At 42.3% G+C, this 15,782-nt stretch overlaps 1 protein-coding gene across 2 annotated transcripts; it reads left to right on the top strand.

Annotated features, from left to right (window-relative positions):
- Positions 1-2,689: 2,689 nt before the first annotated feature.
- On the top strand, positions 2,690-15,547 carry AQP4 (aquaporin 4). Of its 2 annotated transcripts, none has more exons than XM_059409396.1 (5): positions 2,690-2,788; positions 5,759-6,173; positions 7,152-7,316; positions 7,604-7,684; positions 11,118-15,547. In XM_059409396.1, the coding sequence occupies exons 1-5, from the start codon at positions 2,757-2,759 to the stop codon at positions 11,394-11,396; spliced, it is 972 nt and encodes a 323-aa protein (XP_059265379.1). In that variant the 5' UTR covers positions 2,690-2,756; the 3' UTR covers positions 11,397-15,547. The 2 variants fall into 2 exon arrangements, with proteins under 2 accessions (XP_059265379.1, XP_059265380.1); XM_059409397.1 differs by lacking the exon at positions 2,690-2,788 and adding an exon at positions 3,731-3,832.
- The last annotated feature ends 235 nt before the right edge of the window (positions 15,548-15,782 follow it).

Genomic DNA, 15,782 nt, shown 5'->3' with positions numbered 1-15,782 from the left:
GAATACATGAAGAAATATTAAAAGTTCCAAGGGCAAAGGTGGGGGAAGGAGTCCACAAACCCCAAAGAAATACATTAGCACCAAAAGAAAACAGTATGGTGTGTTACATAAAAAATTCGGAAGCAAATTGGGTCCATGAGCTGGGTTTGGCTGAGTACTCTTGAAATTTTCATTTACTCTTCTCTCATTTTTCTCCGGGAACACTGATCTTAAATTCATGTGCCATGTTACGATCCTCCCTCCAAAGATCAGACCACTATACGATAAGAAAGTCAAAAAGATATAATCAGTAAGTTGTGACTCCATTTTTTTTTTAAAGGAATTATGCCCTTTTCAAGTTACCAATGGGGGGCGGGGACTAGATTCCAGGACGCCTGGGTGGCTCAGTTAGTTAACCATCTGCCTTCAGCTCGGGTCGTGATCCCAGGGTCCTGAGAGGGAGCCCCACATGGGGGTTCTTGGTCAGGGGGGAGCCTGCTTCTCCCTCTCCCTCTGCTGCTCCCCCCGCTTGTGCTCTCTCATGCTCTCTCTCTCTCTCAAATAAATAAATAAAACCTTTAAAAATTTTTTAGATTCCAAATGTCATTTGGCCCTGAGCCCAGGCTAGTTCCAAACTGATCGACTTAGGGCGCCTGGGTGGCTCAGTGGGTTAAAGCTTCTGCCTTTGGCTCAGGTCATGATCCCAGGGTCCTGGGATCAAGCCCCGCATTGGGCTCTCTGCTCAGTAGGGAGCCTGTTCCTCCTCTCTCTCTCTCTGCCTGCCTCTCTGCCTACTTGTGATCTCTATCTGTCAAATAAATAAATAAAATCTTAAAAAAAAAAAAACTGATCTACTTAGAAGCGGTTCTTCGCATTCACCAAGACTTTCACTTCATATTCCCCACACAACCCCCACGAGCACATCAAAGCTTTTTTCTTCCATCATTATCCTGCCTGCATCGCCCCAGAAAATCCTACTGGAAACGCTGTCCCTAGTCCAAAGAAAAGTCAGGCAAGTAGCAATTATTGGACAAGACTGGAAAGGCTGCCAGAGAATCGGTAACACTGCCTCAAATATGTAAAAAGACAGTAAGTAATACCTGACAAGAAAAACTACCTCCAGTAGGTGAAGGGTTAATCCCTGGTCAATTTTCAGCCACTCTGCTGAGAGTACTAATAAGTGCTTGAGTTGGTGCCAATGAGGGTGGCCCTTCCCTTGATGGGAATAGCCATCCCTTAGGAACTGACTGTCAACACATGCTACCAGGGCAGTGATCAGCCAGCCAGAAGAAAGGGAAAGAGTCTGAGAAACCGTGGCAACCAAGTTTGCTGGCACTTTGTAAAATGGTGACGGGAACTTGCCAAGGCCAGAGAGTGAATGCTAATGAGCTTGGGGCAACCTGCAAAGAGTGGGCCTGAAAAACGTCCTCTCAATGATCGGTGGCCCCAAGGGAGCACCACTCACGGTGGGTTCCTGTGGAGAAGAGAGAAGACCATGGGTTTCATTCACAAGAAAGAACCTAAACACTACAGTGTCTGTCCTTGGGTTCATAGACCTCAGGGTCACTTCTGACTCTGTGGTCTTAGGGTCAGAGCGATTAGCACTTCTGTCTAAAAAATGGAAGTTTTCAAATTTTTTAAAAATATTTGTGACCCGGTTCTTTTTTAATTGTACTCTAAAATCTGAATGATTAAGGCCTTTAAGAAACAACATCAAATTGTTTACGTGTTCTTTGTGAATTCACATCAATGACCCCTTCCCCCTCTCGACAGAATTTATTCCTACCTTTAGGGAGCACATTTTAACAAGGCTAATCCCCTAAACCCTCACCCCATGGACAACCATACTGTGCGACCCCATTCTTAAGGATGTAAAGTCAACAACTTTTGTTATCTGAGAATGCTTGAGAGAATAATAAAATGTTTCTCCGAAATTCACACTCAAAATTTTCACCCCTCTCTAATGGTTCCTCACCCATTCCGAAACCCTAAGTCCCTAGACGAGACGAGAAAACAGAAAATAATAGTTGTGATGCTTTCTTCCGAACCAGGCCCCACAAATGATGTCGTCAGGCTTGTCCCTAGGTTTGCAGATATTAAATTTGCATTCCATTTCCAAAAATTTTATCCCCACTCAACCTCCATATTTTTAAATTTACTACTTCTTACTCAACAATTGTTATTAACGTAACAGTCAATAGAACACCCTGCAATAGTCTTATTTCCTATTTTTCCTATTTTCCTGTTATCCAAATCACTGTTACCCAGCTACAAATGGACTTATCTACTGTACTTAAAACGCTACTTCTCAGATCAAAAACTTCAAAAGAAGCCACTGGAAATTCAGCCTCTCAAAAGCAAATGTACTACAGCCCAGATCTCAACCCATCTCAACTGCTGGATAACACAAATCTGTTTTCTCATAGGTGCCCAATTTCAACTACGACACATAACCAACCAAGACAAATGCTCAGCAATCCACTGTGGTGAGAAGAATCGAAATAAAATTGGGGGAAATCCTCAATTTCAAAGATTACCAGCTAAAGAAATGCAATGTAAGCAAACATTTTGTGTTCCTGAAATGCCCTGTGTCTACGGCGATCAGGTAGAGAGAAGTTATTTCAAGTTCAAATATAACTTGACGATTGCCACATGGTGCAGAGTCTTTCCACCCCTACACTCCAAAAACCCAATCAGACAAGTGGCCGTAATCTGACTCCCAGTGCACTGGGAGCTGCAGGGCAGGCAATGAGAGCTGCACTCTGGCCAGGGAAGGCATGAGTGGCAGACCTGCAGCAAGGCAGTGGGGGTAAGTCCTTCTTTGCCTTAAGGGAACAAAGTGCGGGGCCAAAAGATGAAACTCTCTTTTATTATAGATCTATGTGTCTTCTCAGACAGAATCTAGAAGGAAACTATAGGGCAGGTAGGTGATTCTTTTAGATCTGGGTACTTGGCATAATCATAAGAGAGGCATAGGGAAGGGAGAAGAAAAAAAAGGATGCTTTATTGCAAAATCCTCCAAATATCTGAGACCTGTGCATGCACAGGGAAATTACCCTATGGAAGGAAATCTATCTGCAGTATTTTTCATCAGAAAAATTACTCACCGGGAGGCTCAGCTGTCCAGAAGTGGATCAGGCTGTGTGCTCAGCTAGAAAGTAATGTGTCCGGTTCAGTACAACCCGGACACATCAACAAACCCCCTTTGTTCTGGGGCGAGAGAAGCAAAACAAATAGTGTTGATCCATTTTTCCGAGAGTATGAACGCATAAGGGAGCATCGCTGATAATAACAGGAGCTATGACAGACTCTGCCTGCCGAGGTGAGCGCTTGGAAGGTCAGGGGTATGTATGTGCTGCCTGGCAACTCTGGGGTTTGCAGCTAACTGAGGCTGTTCGCTCTGCCCTGGAAGGACATCAGATTCTGTGGGTTTTCCAAAAAAAAGCTAAAAAACACTGTTTAGGAGTATATTTATCTATTGGGGTTTTTAATTTTTTTTTTTTTTTTTTGGTGTTGTTTTAATTCCTTTGGCTGATGAAAATTTGAAGCTGAAAGAGCAAGTGAGTTTCTTAAATTAGGTCTCTGGAGAGGCGGGAGAGAAGAGGCAGAGAGACAGAACTTGGGGGGCTGGGGAGAGTGAAAGAGCCGGGGTGTAGCCAGGAGGCGGCCTTTTGCCAGAGTCCGCCTCTCCTGGTGAACCTGCTGTTGAAATGGGACCTGAGGCGTCCTGCCCACCAGCCTCCTTGGCTTTCTGCTTTGTCCTCTTCCTTTTCCCCACTTAATCCAGCCATAGACGACCAGCACCTGTGGTGGCCCCTTTGCCCCTCGCCTCTGGCTGCAGCCAGGGCTGCTGGTGAGTTCAGAAGCCCCATTCCTAGCTTCTTTTCAATCTGTGAGTTCTTTAAGTTTCTCCCCCTTGGGGATATTTTTAATGTCTCCCTCAGGGCATGCTTCCTGCTCCATTCCAAGAGCTGTTTTGGCTCTTTATTTTCTCTTTCTCTAGGGATTATGATGCCATTGTCCTCTCCGCTGGGCTTTCTTGTAATTGCTTAGAGGAGTTCACAGGCAGGGGACACCTAGGACAGGCAGAGCAGGCTGTGCCCCCTCCGGAGCCGCCGGGTTTGGGCCAAAAATGGGTTTCTCCTTCCAACTCGGAAGCAAAGCCCGGTATCAAACCAGAGGCTGAGCTAAGATCCTAAAGGTCAAGGGAGAGTTCCCTAGCTCTTTCGGCCCAGCATTTCCCCACTGCTCATCCAGAACCCAGGCTGGGCGCGGGGTGGGGGTGGGGGATGTTCCTCTTCCTTATACATCAAGGGAAAAGCTCTAATAACTCTAATCCGTTCAAATACCTGGCTTTCTCGCCTCTTTTTTCATAACCCTCTGGTGATCAGTGTTTCCACACTCCTTCCCTCTCACCACTATCACGGGAAAAGGATAAGGCCAAATGTCTTGAATAATGGGATAACTAGAGTAATGGTACCCCACATTGGGAATTCTAGCCACTTCTTACCCAAAGCAGCAGTTGGCATTAATATCCTCAAACCCGATCCCTTCTCCTTCCGAAGATCCTCGGACAGTTAAGAGGAAAACAGACTGGAGGAAGAAAGTGCTTGCTGCACCCCCCCCCCCCCCCGCCCCAATACACACACAAGGTCCCCGCCGTCTTTCTGGGCCACGCAGGCGGAGGAGAAGGCCGCCAAGAACACGCGGAGGAACAGCCACTCCCCGTGCAGCCTCCTGCCCTCTGCCCAGCGCCCCCCCCCCCCCGGTCCAAACTGGGCTGCCCCTGGAGGGCGCGGACCGGGTGCCTGGGGCGTCCACACCCGCCTGCAGGGTCTCTTTGGGGAATCATGTCTGAGGGGTCACGCTGGGGGTCGAGAAAGGGTAGGGCACAAGATGGGACTGTCCCCCAGGCTTCCAAAAGCACGACGGAGGCCGGGATGCAGCTGTGGCTGCCGGGACGCCTGGGACAGGTCCGGGGCGGGGGCGGGGCGGGGGCGGGGCCGCGACTGTTTGTCCACCTGGCACCCGCGCGGGGGTGGCCGCTCCCCCGGGGCCCGAGGCTGACACGGCCCAGCGCCGCGCGCCCAGGTCCGCAAGGGAGACGGAGAGCGTGTCCCCGTCGCCGCTCCGGCCCTGGCAGCTCCCACCGCCCCTGCCCGTCACCCTGAGCTCCCCTCCCCGGAACGACCCGGCTTCTCCAAAGACCAGCTTCAGCGCCCCGGCCTCCTCGCGGGCCTGCTCCCGAAATCCGCGGTCTCTGCTGGGGAAGAGGAGCATCGCGTTCCACAAACCCATTTTCAGAATGCCTTTTTGTGTAACCAAGGGCAAAACGGCAAAAAAAAAAAAAAAAAAAAACCTCCCTTTTTGTGTGTGTGTATTGCTTTACGTTCAGACTCTAAATGGCATGTGAAAAGTACAGTGAAGCTTAGAAACTTACTCTGAGGGAATTAACTCTTGCTCTGAAGTACATGTATTCCCTTCTTCATTCCTTAAGACACTGAAGAAACCGTATTTCCCTTTCTAGGCACTCATCGGTGCTACTGAAAGAGCTTTGACTGTTTTGACTACTAAATAAAAGGAGGCCAGCGTCACCATTTGACTGTTAAGGAGACCATTAATTAGGAAGGTTTCCTGGAAGCATTCTTTCTTGATATGCAAATAGCCTTGGAGAGGGCCATTCCCCACAGTTGGGCAAGATTACATGTACGCCCGGAGTCTTCACCCAAATTCCTGAACCCTGCTTAGGTTAGACTGATACCATTTGTTTTCTTTTCAGTAAGTGTGGACCATTGTGTAGAAGAGAGAACATCATGGTGGCCTTCAGAGGGGTCTGGACTCAAGCTTTCTGGAAGGCCGTCACAGCAGAATTTCTGGCTATGCTCATCTTTGTTCTCCTCAGCCTGGGATCCACCATCAACTGGGGGGGGACAGAAAAGCCCCTACCCGTCGACATGGTTCTCATCTCCCTTTGCTTCGGACTCAGCATTGCAACTATGGTACAGTGCTTTGGCCACATCAGCGGCGGCCACATCAACCCCGCTGTGACAGTGGCCATGGTGTGCACCAGGAAGATCAGCATCGCCAAGTCTGTCTTCTACGTCACAGCCCAGTGCCTGGGTGCCATCATCGGAGCCGGGATTCTCTACCTCGTCACACCTTCCAGTGTGGTGGGGGGCTTGGGGGTCACCACGGTAGCATCTTTGGCTCTTATTTTCAAACTAGGACTCCAGGCTTCTTGCAGACCCCTGCTACATGACACCCCAATAGCCTGAGAGAATTTCCTAAAATCGCCCCGGGGCCCGAGGCTGACAGGGCCCAGCGCCGCAGGCCCAGGTCCGCAAGGGAGACGGAGAGTGTGTCTTCTTCTTAGAGGATTTCTGATGACTCTTGATATGCTTGAAAACTCATCCCAGCAACATTGATTGTATCCATATATAATCATTGTTCGTCATCTAGTGACTTGAATATTATTAGGCTAGGTGGCACAAAAGTTGTGGGGGTTTTTTTCCCCCTGCTCTTGCTCCCATCCTAGCGAATATACTAGACTATATATTTAGCTTAAGGCATTTTTTTTATTACAACTACTTGTTGGTGCACTAGCAGAAGAAACTATTTTGTTTCCTATCACATTCATGAGATTTAAAATGATCTACATCAAGGGCCACACTTAGAACAATAAATTGGCGCTTGATCCTAGTTTTGTCCTTAACTGGTTAGGAACATCAGTTGTTAGCTCAGCACCAGGATTGATTAAAAAAAACCCACACACAGTTTAAATTTTAATTGAAATGTATATTAATTAATTTAAACCTAATTAATGGATTTAATCATTGCCTTATAAAATTATAAGATTCTCAAGAAACTCCTTTATAAGTTAAGTGCAGCAGTGGCACACTTTTGCTTCCTTTGTAGAAAAGAACATTCAGCACAAATTCCCGCTTGGTCATTGTACGAGTAATTAACTATCTGTGATGACCCAAAATGAGTGGAAATGTTTTTTTTTTTTCTTTTTTTTGGAAGCAGGGGGAGCATCTCACTTGTGGGGTAGAAGAGATGATTCAAATTAACCATTGCTTTTTCCAGTGATGAAGTATGCCTTTCACTATGATATGTTATCACAGAAAATATACTCGTGCTTCAATTCAGATGGAGCATTTTTCTCTTTCTAGGTTCATGGAAATCTTACCGCTGGTCACGGTCTCCTGGTGGAGTTGATCATCACATTTCAGTTGGTGTTTACTATTTTTGCCAGCTGTGATTCCAAACGGACTGATGTCACTGGTTCAGTAGCTTTAGCAATTGGATTTTCTGTTGCAATTGGACATTTATTTGCAGTAAGTTTCCAAGTCCATTTAAATAATTGACTCATTTCATTTACTCTCACCCTAGAGCTGGCTTAAAGATGTGTTTTACAACTGTAGTTCTTTAGTATCCAGCCACGTCTATCCATTTTAGGTGATTATTTTGTTAACTTTGTTAACTTTCAGAAATGTTGATATAGCTGCTAACATCTTGACAGTTCCTCTACCTGACTTGGCAAATGGTAGCAAATTGCAGTGTACGCTTCCTGCTACTAGTCCCGTCTCAGCAATGTCTGAAGTTGTTTTCTTTTTTCCTGTAGATCAATTACACCGGTGCCAGCATGAACCCCGCCCGATCTTTTGGACCTGCAGTTATCATGGGAAATTGGGAAAACCACTGGGTAACCATCATGTTGATAATTCCTGTCCTCCTACAGTTGGGGACAATTACCCACAAAGCTTTTTTTTTTTTTTCTTCTTTGCTTGCCAGCTTTCTTACTCCCTTCCAACCTTGAGTCCCCACTTTCCTATACTTTTCATAGAGACCAGGGAGAGACTAGACCAAATTTACTATAAAACATCATATCTTATATCTATTCAGGGCCTTCCATAATAGTCTTTCTTTTTTAATCAGCACTGCTCTGGGCACTGTATCTGATAGACTGAACCTATGGGGAACAAGCGAAAATCAGGGTGTTTGGTGAATACGGGGTTTCAATCTCTGAAACTAAAGCCTTCCTGGCAATAACAAAATATACACTTGCAAAAAAATTAAAAAAAAAAAGAAGAAAGAAATGCTTAAAAGCACTGCCCATAGCAAAAATATTTATCTTTTTTGTTTACAAAAGCATGAACCCAATTAATAGTATGTGAGCTGGAAGCATCTGAACTGCAGATGGAGAGGAATAAATGATGCAAATGTTTATGCCATTATGACCATAACCATAGCTGAAACATGCTTTCCAGCGTCCTGGCTAACCTACTTATTTATGGGGTGGCAGTGCTTCCAGAGCGTAAGGATGTCCATTTCTAAATACCGCAATCCGTTCTATTTCATTTGTTTCTTACAACACAGGAACGGAACAGAAATCCATGAAGTGAATAATATGGCAGTTTTAAGGCAACTCCTAGACGAACTTAAAATAACCAGTAAAAACAGGAGACCTACGTAAGCCAGCCTCAAGTAGGGCTGCCTTTGATTGTCATGGATGTGCTGTGAAGGCTGTTTTACAAATTTTATTTTTAATTCAAGAATATAGCTCTACGTCACTTGTGTTTTAATCTCATTCATACAGTCATTATTGACCCAGTTACATCCTCTCAACCGCAGTGCACATTACAAATGAGAGGAAATCCCACCACCACTATCGACATTCCCTGCTCAGAAAGTATACGGAGCCTTTAGACGTAATTTCAATCAAAGAATGAGAGTCAGTGCTCAAAAGCCAGATTTTGGACCCAACCGTGCAAAACATGTCAATATATACCACCCACAGGATGGGTCATTTTGCCACTGATATTTCCAGTTATGTCTCAAAATGTGCCATATTAACAGGAATGGAAATTTTTAAGGGGCAGTATATAGTTATTAATGGTAAAAGTACAACTGTAAGTTCAACTTTCTTAAATTCAAACTATTTTTATAATTACAATTTAGACAAATAGCAAGTATTAATTTCAGTTATGAGGACTTTAAAATGTGGGTAAAAGTATATATTTTTATTAATTACCTAGTGGTTGTGGTAGGCCAGCTAAAATTCGACTAATAGGAAACTTCTTAACTTGTTGACTGAATTAAAGGTTTCCCCTTATTGCTATTTTATAACAAACTTAATCCCAATGAACACAAAGGCCCATTCTGTAGCAATAGGTGTATGGATTTTAGAACTAATTTACAGCATATTTACAGACAGAGAGCTTAACTGATAGACTATAAGAACACCAAAATGTTGAGTTTTCTAGATAGTGTAATGACACTGTTTCAGCTTTCCTCTTCGCACTTTCCATATATATATATTTTTAGCAAGAAAAATTATTTACCTTTATAAATTTTGAAAGTCCTTTTAAAGTATGTTATGACTTTTGTTTGAGAATAACACTTGAAACTGAGATTTGCTCTTTTGGGGGAGCGTGTAACTAGATGTCTTCTGCGTTGGAGTTTTGGGGATGCATCTAATTAATTATTTAGAAGACCTTTGCCTCCCTTGTGGGAGTTGTAGCATGGGGACTAGAACATGTCTAACGAGCAGAGGGCAAAGACACTTAAAGGAGGATCTAGTTTCTTCTCGGATTGGGCAGGGAGAAGGTCAACTTTTACATGCTTTCTTTCTGTTCAGGATAAGGAGCTTGTTCCTTGTAACCACTCTACTGAGAGTTTCCATATGATACTTCATATGAGATCAGCAACAGCTCAAATTTTGAATTTTCTTTAGAATTATCAATGAGGATGCTACATGAAATTCACTTACAGAGAGTGTCTTAAGCCAGAAGCATTCCTTCTATTTTTTTTTCAATTGAGAAAAGGGGAGTCTCCTAAAAAGCAGGGCAGTAGTTCAAAAGAGAAGTTTAAACTCATACACACCCGAAATCCCAGCTCCAGCACTTGCTAAGCATGAAATCCTAAGCAAGCTTCTTGCCCTCTCAAGGTATCCGTTTCTTACCCATAAAATCAGGACAATAATCATATCTACCTCAAAGGTTTCTGTTGGAATCATGGGAGTTAATATAAGAAAAATGCTAAGTACAGCTGGCTCAGTAAACGAAGTTTCCGTTGCTCCACTGAATCTGTTGAATGAATGTCTGCTTTTCTGCTGCATATATGTACTCCAAGTAAATGCCGGAAGTTTACCAAAACTTAACATTTAGTTTACTCTAAACACAATAACGGTATGATAAAAGGCTTCCATTTGTTGAATGAAAAATCCTATAGAGTTACTAATCCTCACCTAACTATCACCCATAAACAAGGTACTGGGTTTTTTTCACCTAGTGACCATGGATAGGAACCATGAGGATGAAAGAAGAGTGAAAAACAAATCATGAGGTTTTCTATTAAATCAAATCACCAGATTTTAGGGAAGGAAATCATGTAACATACAGGAGATGACTTATCGCCAGCCTATTCACATACAACTTTATATTGTCTAGGAAACATGGAATGGAGCCTGTTGCTATGAAATTGGAAGAAATAAGTACTTTACAAGGATTATTTCCATTGAATTTTTACAACCGGTGAAGTCTGCATTATTATAATCCCCACTTTGCAGATGAGGAAATTAATATTTAAGAAGTCACGGTATTGATGCAAGAACTCACCAGATTGTTGAGTGGTGGAGCTGGGCACTGGGATTCCATCGATCACATCCTGCTGAATAACTAGATCTCAAACGATAACATCTGTGTGTTGATCGCAGTTAGGTGGGAAACCAACATAAGATGGCAATATTAAGAAAATAAGAGAAGTACTCTCCAGAAATTCTTTTTTTTTTTTTTCAGTTGAAGAACTCTTAGTGCACACTTTATGTGCCGTTCCCACCCCCCCAAAAAAGAGCTATCTCAACTTTAAGGATTATCAAGAAATGGAAAGGAAATAACTAATAAAAGCAAGAAAAGCGAAAACAGCCTTTCCCTGTTTTCCGTTTACATGTTATTTAGCAGTTTACGGATTTCTGATGTGCAGATGATACATTTTCTTATATTCTTTCCAATCCTGCTTTCTTCTGCACAGCACATTGGCTCCCTTAATGTCATCCAGCTGGGCTCTAGATTCATGAGTTGTTCAAAGCAATAGTTTTCCTCCACTTTCACTCCATAACTCTCCCTCTTTTCCCCCAGATATATTGGGTTGGACCGATAATAGGAGCTGTCCTCGCTGGTGGCCTTTACGAGTACGTCTTCTGTCCAGATGTTGAACTCAAACGTCGTTTGAAAGAAGCCTTCAGCAAAGCTGCCCAGCAAACGAAGGGGAGCTACATGGAGGTGGAGGACAACAGGAGTCAGGTAGAGACTGACGACCTGATCCTCAAACCCGGAGTGGTGCACGTGATTGACATTGACCGGGGCGAGGAGAAGAAGGGGAAAGACCCGTCGGGCGAGGTGCTGTCTTCCGTATGACTAGAAGATGGCACTGAAAGCAGACAGGAACCCTCAGAACTGTCCTCAGATTTCCTTCCACCCATTAAGGAAACAGATTTGTTATAAATTAGCCATGCACAGGGTTGTTTTCTCATGTCTTATTATTCAGGGTAGATAAAAAATATTTCTTTGTTCCACTGAGGAGGAATGGAAGAAACCTATTGTGAATTCCAAATCTAAAAAAGAAGTCTTCTTAAAGTGTCCCCAAAACAAATATGAATCCAGTGAATCCTGCTGCCGTTCATGAATAATCACTTTAAAATGTCGATCAAGATTTGGTTAAGTCTTGCCTGGCAGAATTTAGAGACACACCTATCAGGTTAATCCACCGATACTATGTCCCTGGGATTGTTGATCCTTGTTTGAGTATTTATTCCATTAAGTCAAGTTTTTCAATGGCAAGGGACAGTATGTCACAGAGTCATGCATATTCAAGAGAGGAAATATAACATGCTCTTTTATGAGCAGTCCCTTACTATAAACTACCTCAGCAAGACAACATTAACAAGGGTCATTGTTAATGAATTGTTTCCATTTTATATATGTCAAATACCCAACTTTCAATCTGAACTCCAATTCATAATATTCCTTCCTCTTCCTCAGCACCCAAGATAATGCAGACAGAAAGCCCAGAAATCTGAAGAATGTTCAGAAACCCTGTATATTTATTGTTTCCACCTAAAAAAACATCCAAATCATAAGAAACAGCTATTAAGACAAACAGGACAAACAGACTCATATGATCTTACTGGAGTGGAGGAAAAATTGCCATTCTAAAAAAATCATAAGGAAAAAGGAATCTATATTCTGGAATCAAATAGTTGATCTGTTTTCAGTGCCCGTCCTCAAATACACCACATGAGGTTAACAATCGAAGCATTTAACCACTTAACCATGTTGCTTATTTTTTTAATTTATTGGCAAAACGCGGGGTTTTGTTTGTTTGTGACTTTGGTTGTCTATATTTAAACATTAGTTGAGATTTTTTTTTTTTTGAGATTTCTTTTTGATAACAAGAACATAACTAGCTGAATCCTAACTTTTTGTTATTAAGCTCTGCTCACTCTGGAAGGTGGTAGGTGGGGCCCTGCCTGGCCCCCATTTCTGCTGCTTTCTCGCGTCTCATAGGTTCGTTGATAGTCTTCAGTGTGGCGTGCGATGGTATTTTAATGAGTGAAAATGCAGGAGAAACAAGGAAGGCCATGGTTGCAGAGTGTAAGGGTGAGGACATGAGAACACTGCATATGCAGAGCAGACTAGACAACCGATCTTTCATTTTTAGAGATACTGTACCTAGGAACCCAACACTGTTTTTAAGCATTTTTATTACTAACTCAAGTATTTGTTGAGACATGTCGTTCTTCCTGAACGGCTGTGCCTAGTTAGTAGAATGGTCTCTGGGAACCCCAGTCTCTAGCATCTTAACCACCCAGGCTAGACTTTGTCTTAGACAAAGAGCTGCAAATGACAGTTTAACTGAAAACACAGCTAGTAGGGAAGCAAAAACCCAGCCCTGCAAAGAATGGCTTGGAAATAAGCTGATCATCAAGGGCTTTCTTCTCCCACACACGGCTCCAAACGTGTGCCACTTTTTAGAGTTAGTGGCAGACGCGTGTCTGTGGCAGTGACATAATGGACCACTGTTCAACCTGATTCTCTTTGGTGCTAAGAAAGTGATGCTCAAGGTCCCCAGGGAGTCACCACACCAGGGCAACGCCTGGGAGCGCCACTGGTGGTTTTCATGGCAGATTCCTAAACCCCAGACGGCTTGCTCAGATGTGTGGCCAGCCACAGTCTCCAACCAGGGAGACCCCATCGATCATTTCCTATTTGGGGAGGCATCTATAGGAAACAGGGTGAGATTCTCACGATGGTTTATGCCTGTCTTTTCAAATGTTTGCACAGTATACCACTAACGGCTGAAAATGGAGGGTCGGGCGGGGAAGGCTGATGTACGCTCAAAAGATAATGCTATCAGCCAGGTCAAATATGTCAGCTCAGCATTGAGGTTAACAAGCATAAGTTAAAAAGATTTCTTTAATATGCTTACCGTTTGCTAGCTTACAATCCATTTTATTCAGCCATGTGGTTTACTTCTTATGCACTCACTTTTATACTCACTTCTAGTTAGAGTATTTAATAAGTTAGTGCTTAAAAAAAAAAAAAAAAGGCATGAATGATGTTTTTGTAAATTGCTTTCCAGCCACCAGCAGAGTGCCTGGCACTTAGTAGGTTTGTGTTAGTTAATAAAAATTTATGAATTTCATTTAGGATTTAAGAATGTAAATAAATTTCTTCGAATCTTGATTTTGCTCAGTATTTAATAAAAGCTTGATTTCAAGGACAACTAAGGGAAGGCAATACAAATGTAAAAACCATAAAATATATTTTTGCGTTCTAATATTTTAGAGGCGTAGAGTCAATGAAAGCTTTGGCACTTTTTTTTCCCCTGCATATGAGACAACATATTTTGTATTTCACTCAAGGCTCTGCCAGTAAAAAGTAATGAAATTGTACCTTTCTAATGACATCTATGCAGCAGGGGTCTATTGCCTTGTGGATGGCACCAAATTATCCAAGTGTATTAGGAGACGAGGGCTTTTTCCTTTAATCCCTTCTTATTAATGAAGTGCATCACGCCGCTCCCAGGAGAGAGCCGCTGACAGATAGACAGAAAAGAGATCAGAGAGAAAAAACTGGAAGGACATAAATGAATTATACCCAGCCAGGAAGCAATGCCGAGCGTCTCTTCCCTATGGAAAAATACAACAAGCACCCCAAAACTGTAAGATGGTCCCTACAATGAAAATGTATATAGTTTGTGGAAAGAAATACAAAGGGTAAGGGACGTATTTAAGTTTGGGGGCTTTCTTAAATATTTGGGGCCCAACATTTGAATGTATTATTTCATTGTTGAAGTTGCCTTTTTTATTCCCCCAGAGTCCTAAACTTTTACAACAGAAGGAAATATTGTCCGGTACCTGAATTTTTGGCTAAATGTAAGATTCCTACACCTTGTTTCTACCACTGGATGCTTTTCATACATTCTTCCCCTTTCTGACTCTTCTCCTAATGCCGTCGATAGGTCCTAGCTGTCTGGAAAAGGTTTTGAAAGGATTAGATATATTTAAATAAGATAGATTTGGCATTAAGCTATCTGATTAATTGTTAGAGTCTGATTCCAAATAAGACAGAATATTCTCTTAGGCCATGAAACCAGGCAACTTAGCCTCCTGGTTCAAATTCAGTAACATAAGAAAATTCCAAAATAGAGTAACGAATTCAAGCACTACCGTTAATCCTGGCGAGGCCCTTTGTTGCTTTGTGTTGATACTACTGAGAAATTGACTGAGAAATTGCCTTTGTGACAACTAGATGACAGTAGGAGCTCAAGACACAGCCTTAGCAGACGATACAAGGCCAATGTAACTTCTCATTATAAGCACTAAGATCAGGCAAATTGAGAATATCTTATGTCTGAAAGTAATTCTTTCCTAATATGTATGGCATCAAAATTATTAGGAAGATGTGACTACTATCTTGAAAGTATACAAAACTCACTTTCTTTACCACAAATTTTGTGTGCTTGCATTGATATTGTAATACTTTATAGATCACCCCAAAATAGCAGTAACTTCTGAAATTCATAGTTCTCTGAAATACATAGAAGACATTTAATTTGAGGCTCAAAAACTGTGGCCACTCACTTTTGCAGATGACCATACCCTAGGAAAGCAGTTATAGTGTTACCCACGCGTGTTAAAATCTAAGAGCTGAAAATTACACCCAATTTCTATAACCCATTCGAATATCTTTTTAGATTCTCTTTGGCATTAATTAAATAAACATGCAGTTTATGAAAATAAAATTGTTTATCACTTTTATGACCCAAATCACAATTGTAATTCATGATAAACTGGTGAGAATAAACTGAACATATGGTTATAGTCACAATTATTTATTAACTGAAATATTATTCCAACATCAGAGCTAATGTTGTGATTTAAACTGTAACATCTAATATTTGGAAAAATCTATTAAGTATTAGCATTGTGGTTGCTTTTCATGAATTACATTGTATCTCATACGACTAAGTTTGTGCAAATAAACTTTTAATGTTTGAAAAGTAAGCATTGCATCTGACAATGTTTGAAAATTCATTCCCAGTTTTTCCAAGCTAAAATGTAAGAGCATCCTTGAGAATGACCCAAAGGTTTAGATATTTGAGTATAATCATGAAAGACTGATTTGATGAAAGACTGGTGGAATCTATATAAGGGAATGCATTCTTGGAAAGGCTGCAGAGGATACACGATTTAGGCCCTGATGTACACAGTGAACATTGTGCTTTTGCGGGCTTACTTC

This window comes from Mustela nigripes, chromosome 8 (assembly GCF_022355385.1).
Source record: "Mustela nigripes isolate SB6536 chromosome 8, MUSNIG.SB6536, whole genome shotgun sequence".
Classification (NCBI taxonomy): domain Eukaryota; kingdom Metazoa; phylum Chordata; class Mammalia; order Carnivora; family Mustelidae; genus Mustela; species Mustela nigripes.
The sequence above is the reverse complement of the archived record's forward strand: the minus strand, read 5'-3'. Positions and strand labels throughout refer to the sequence as shown.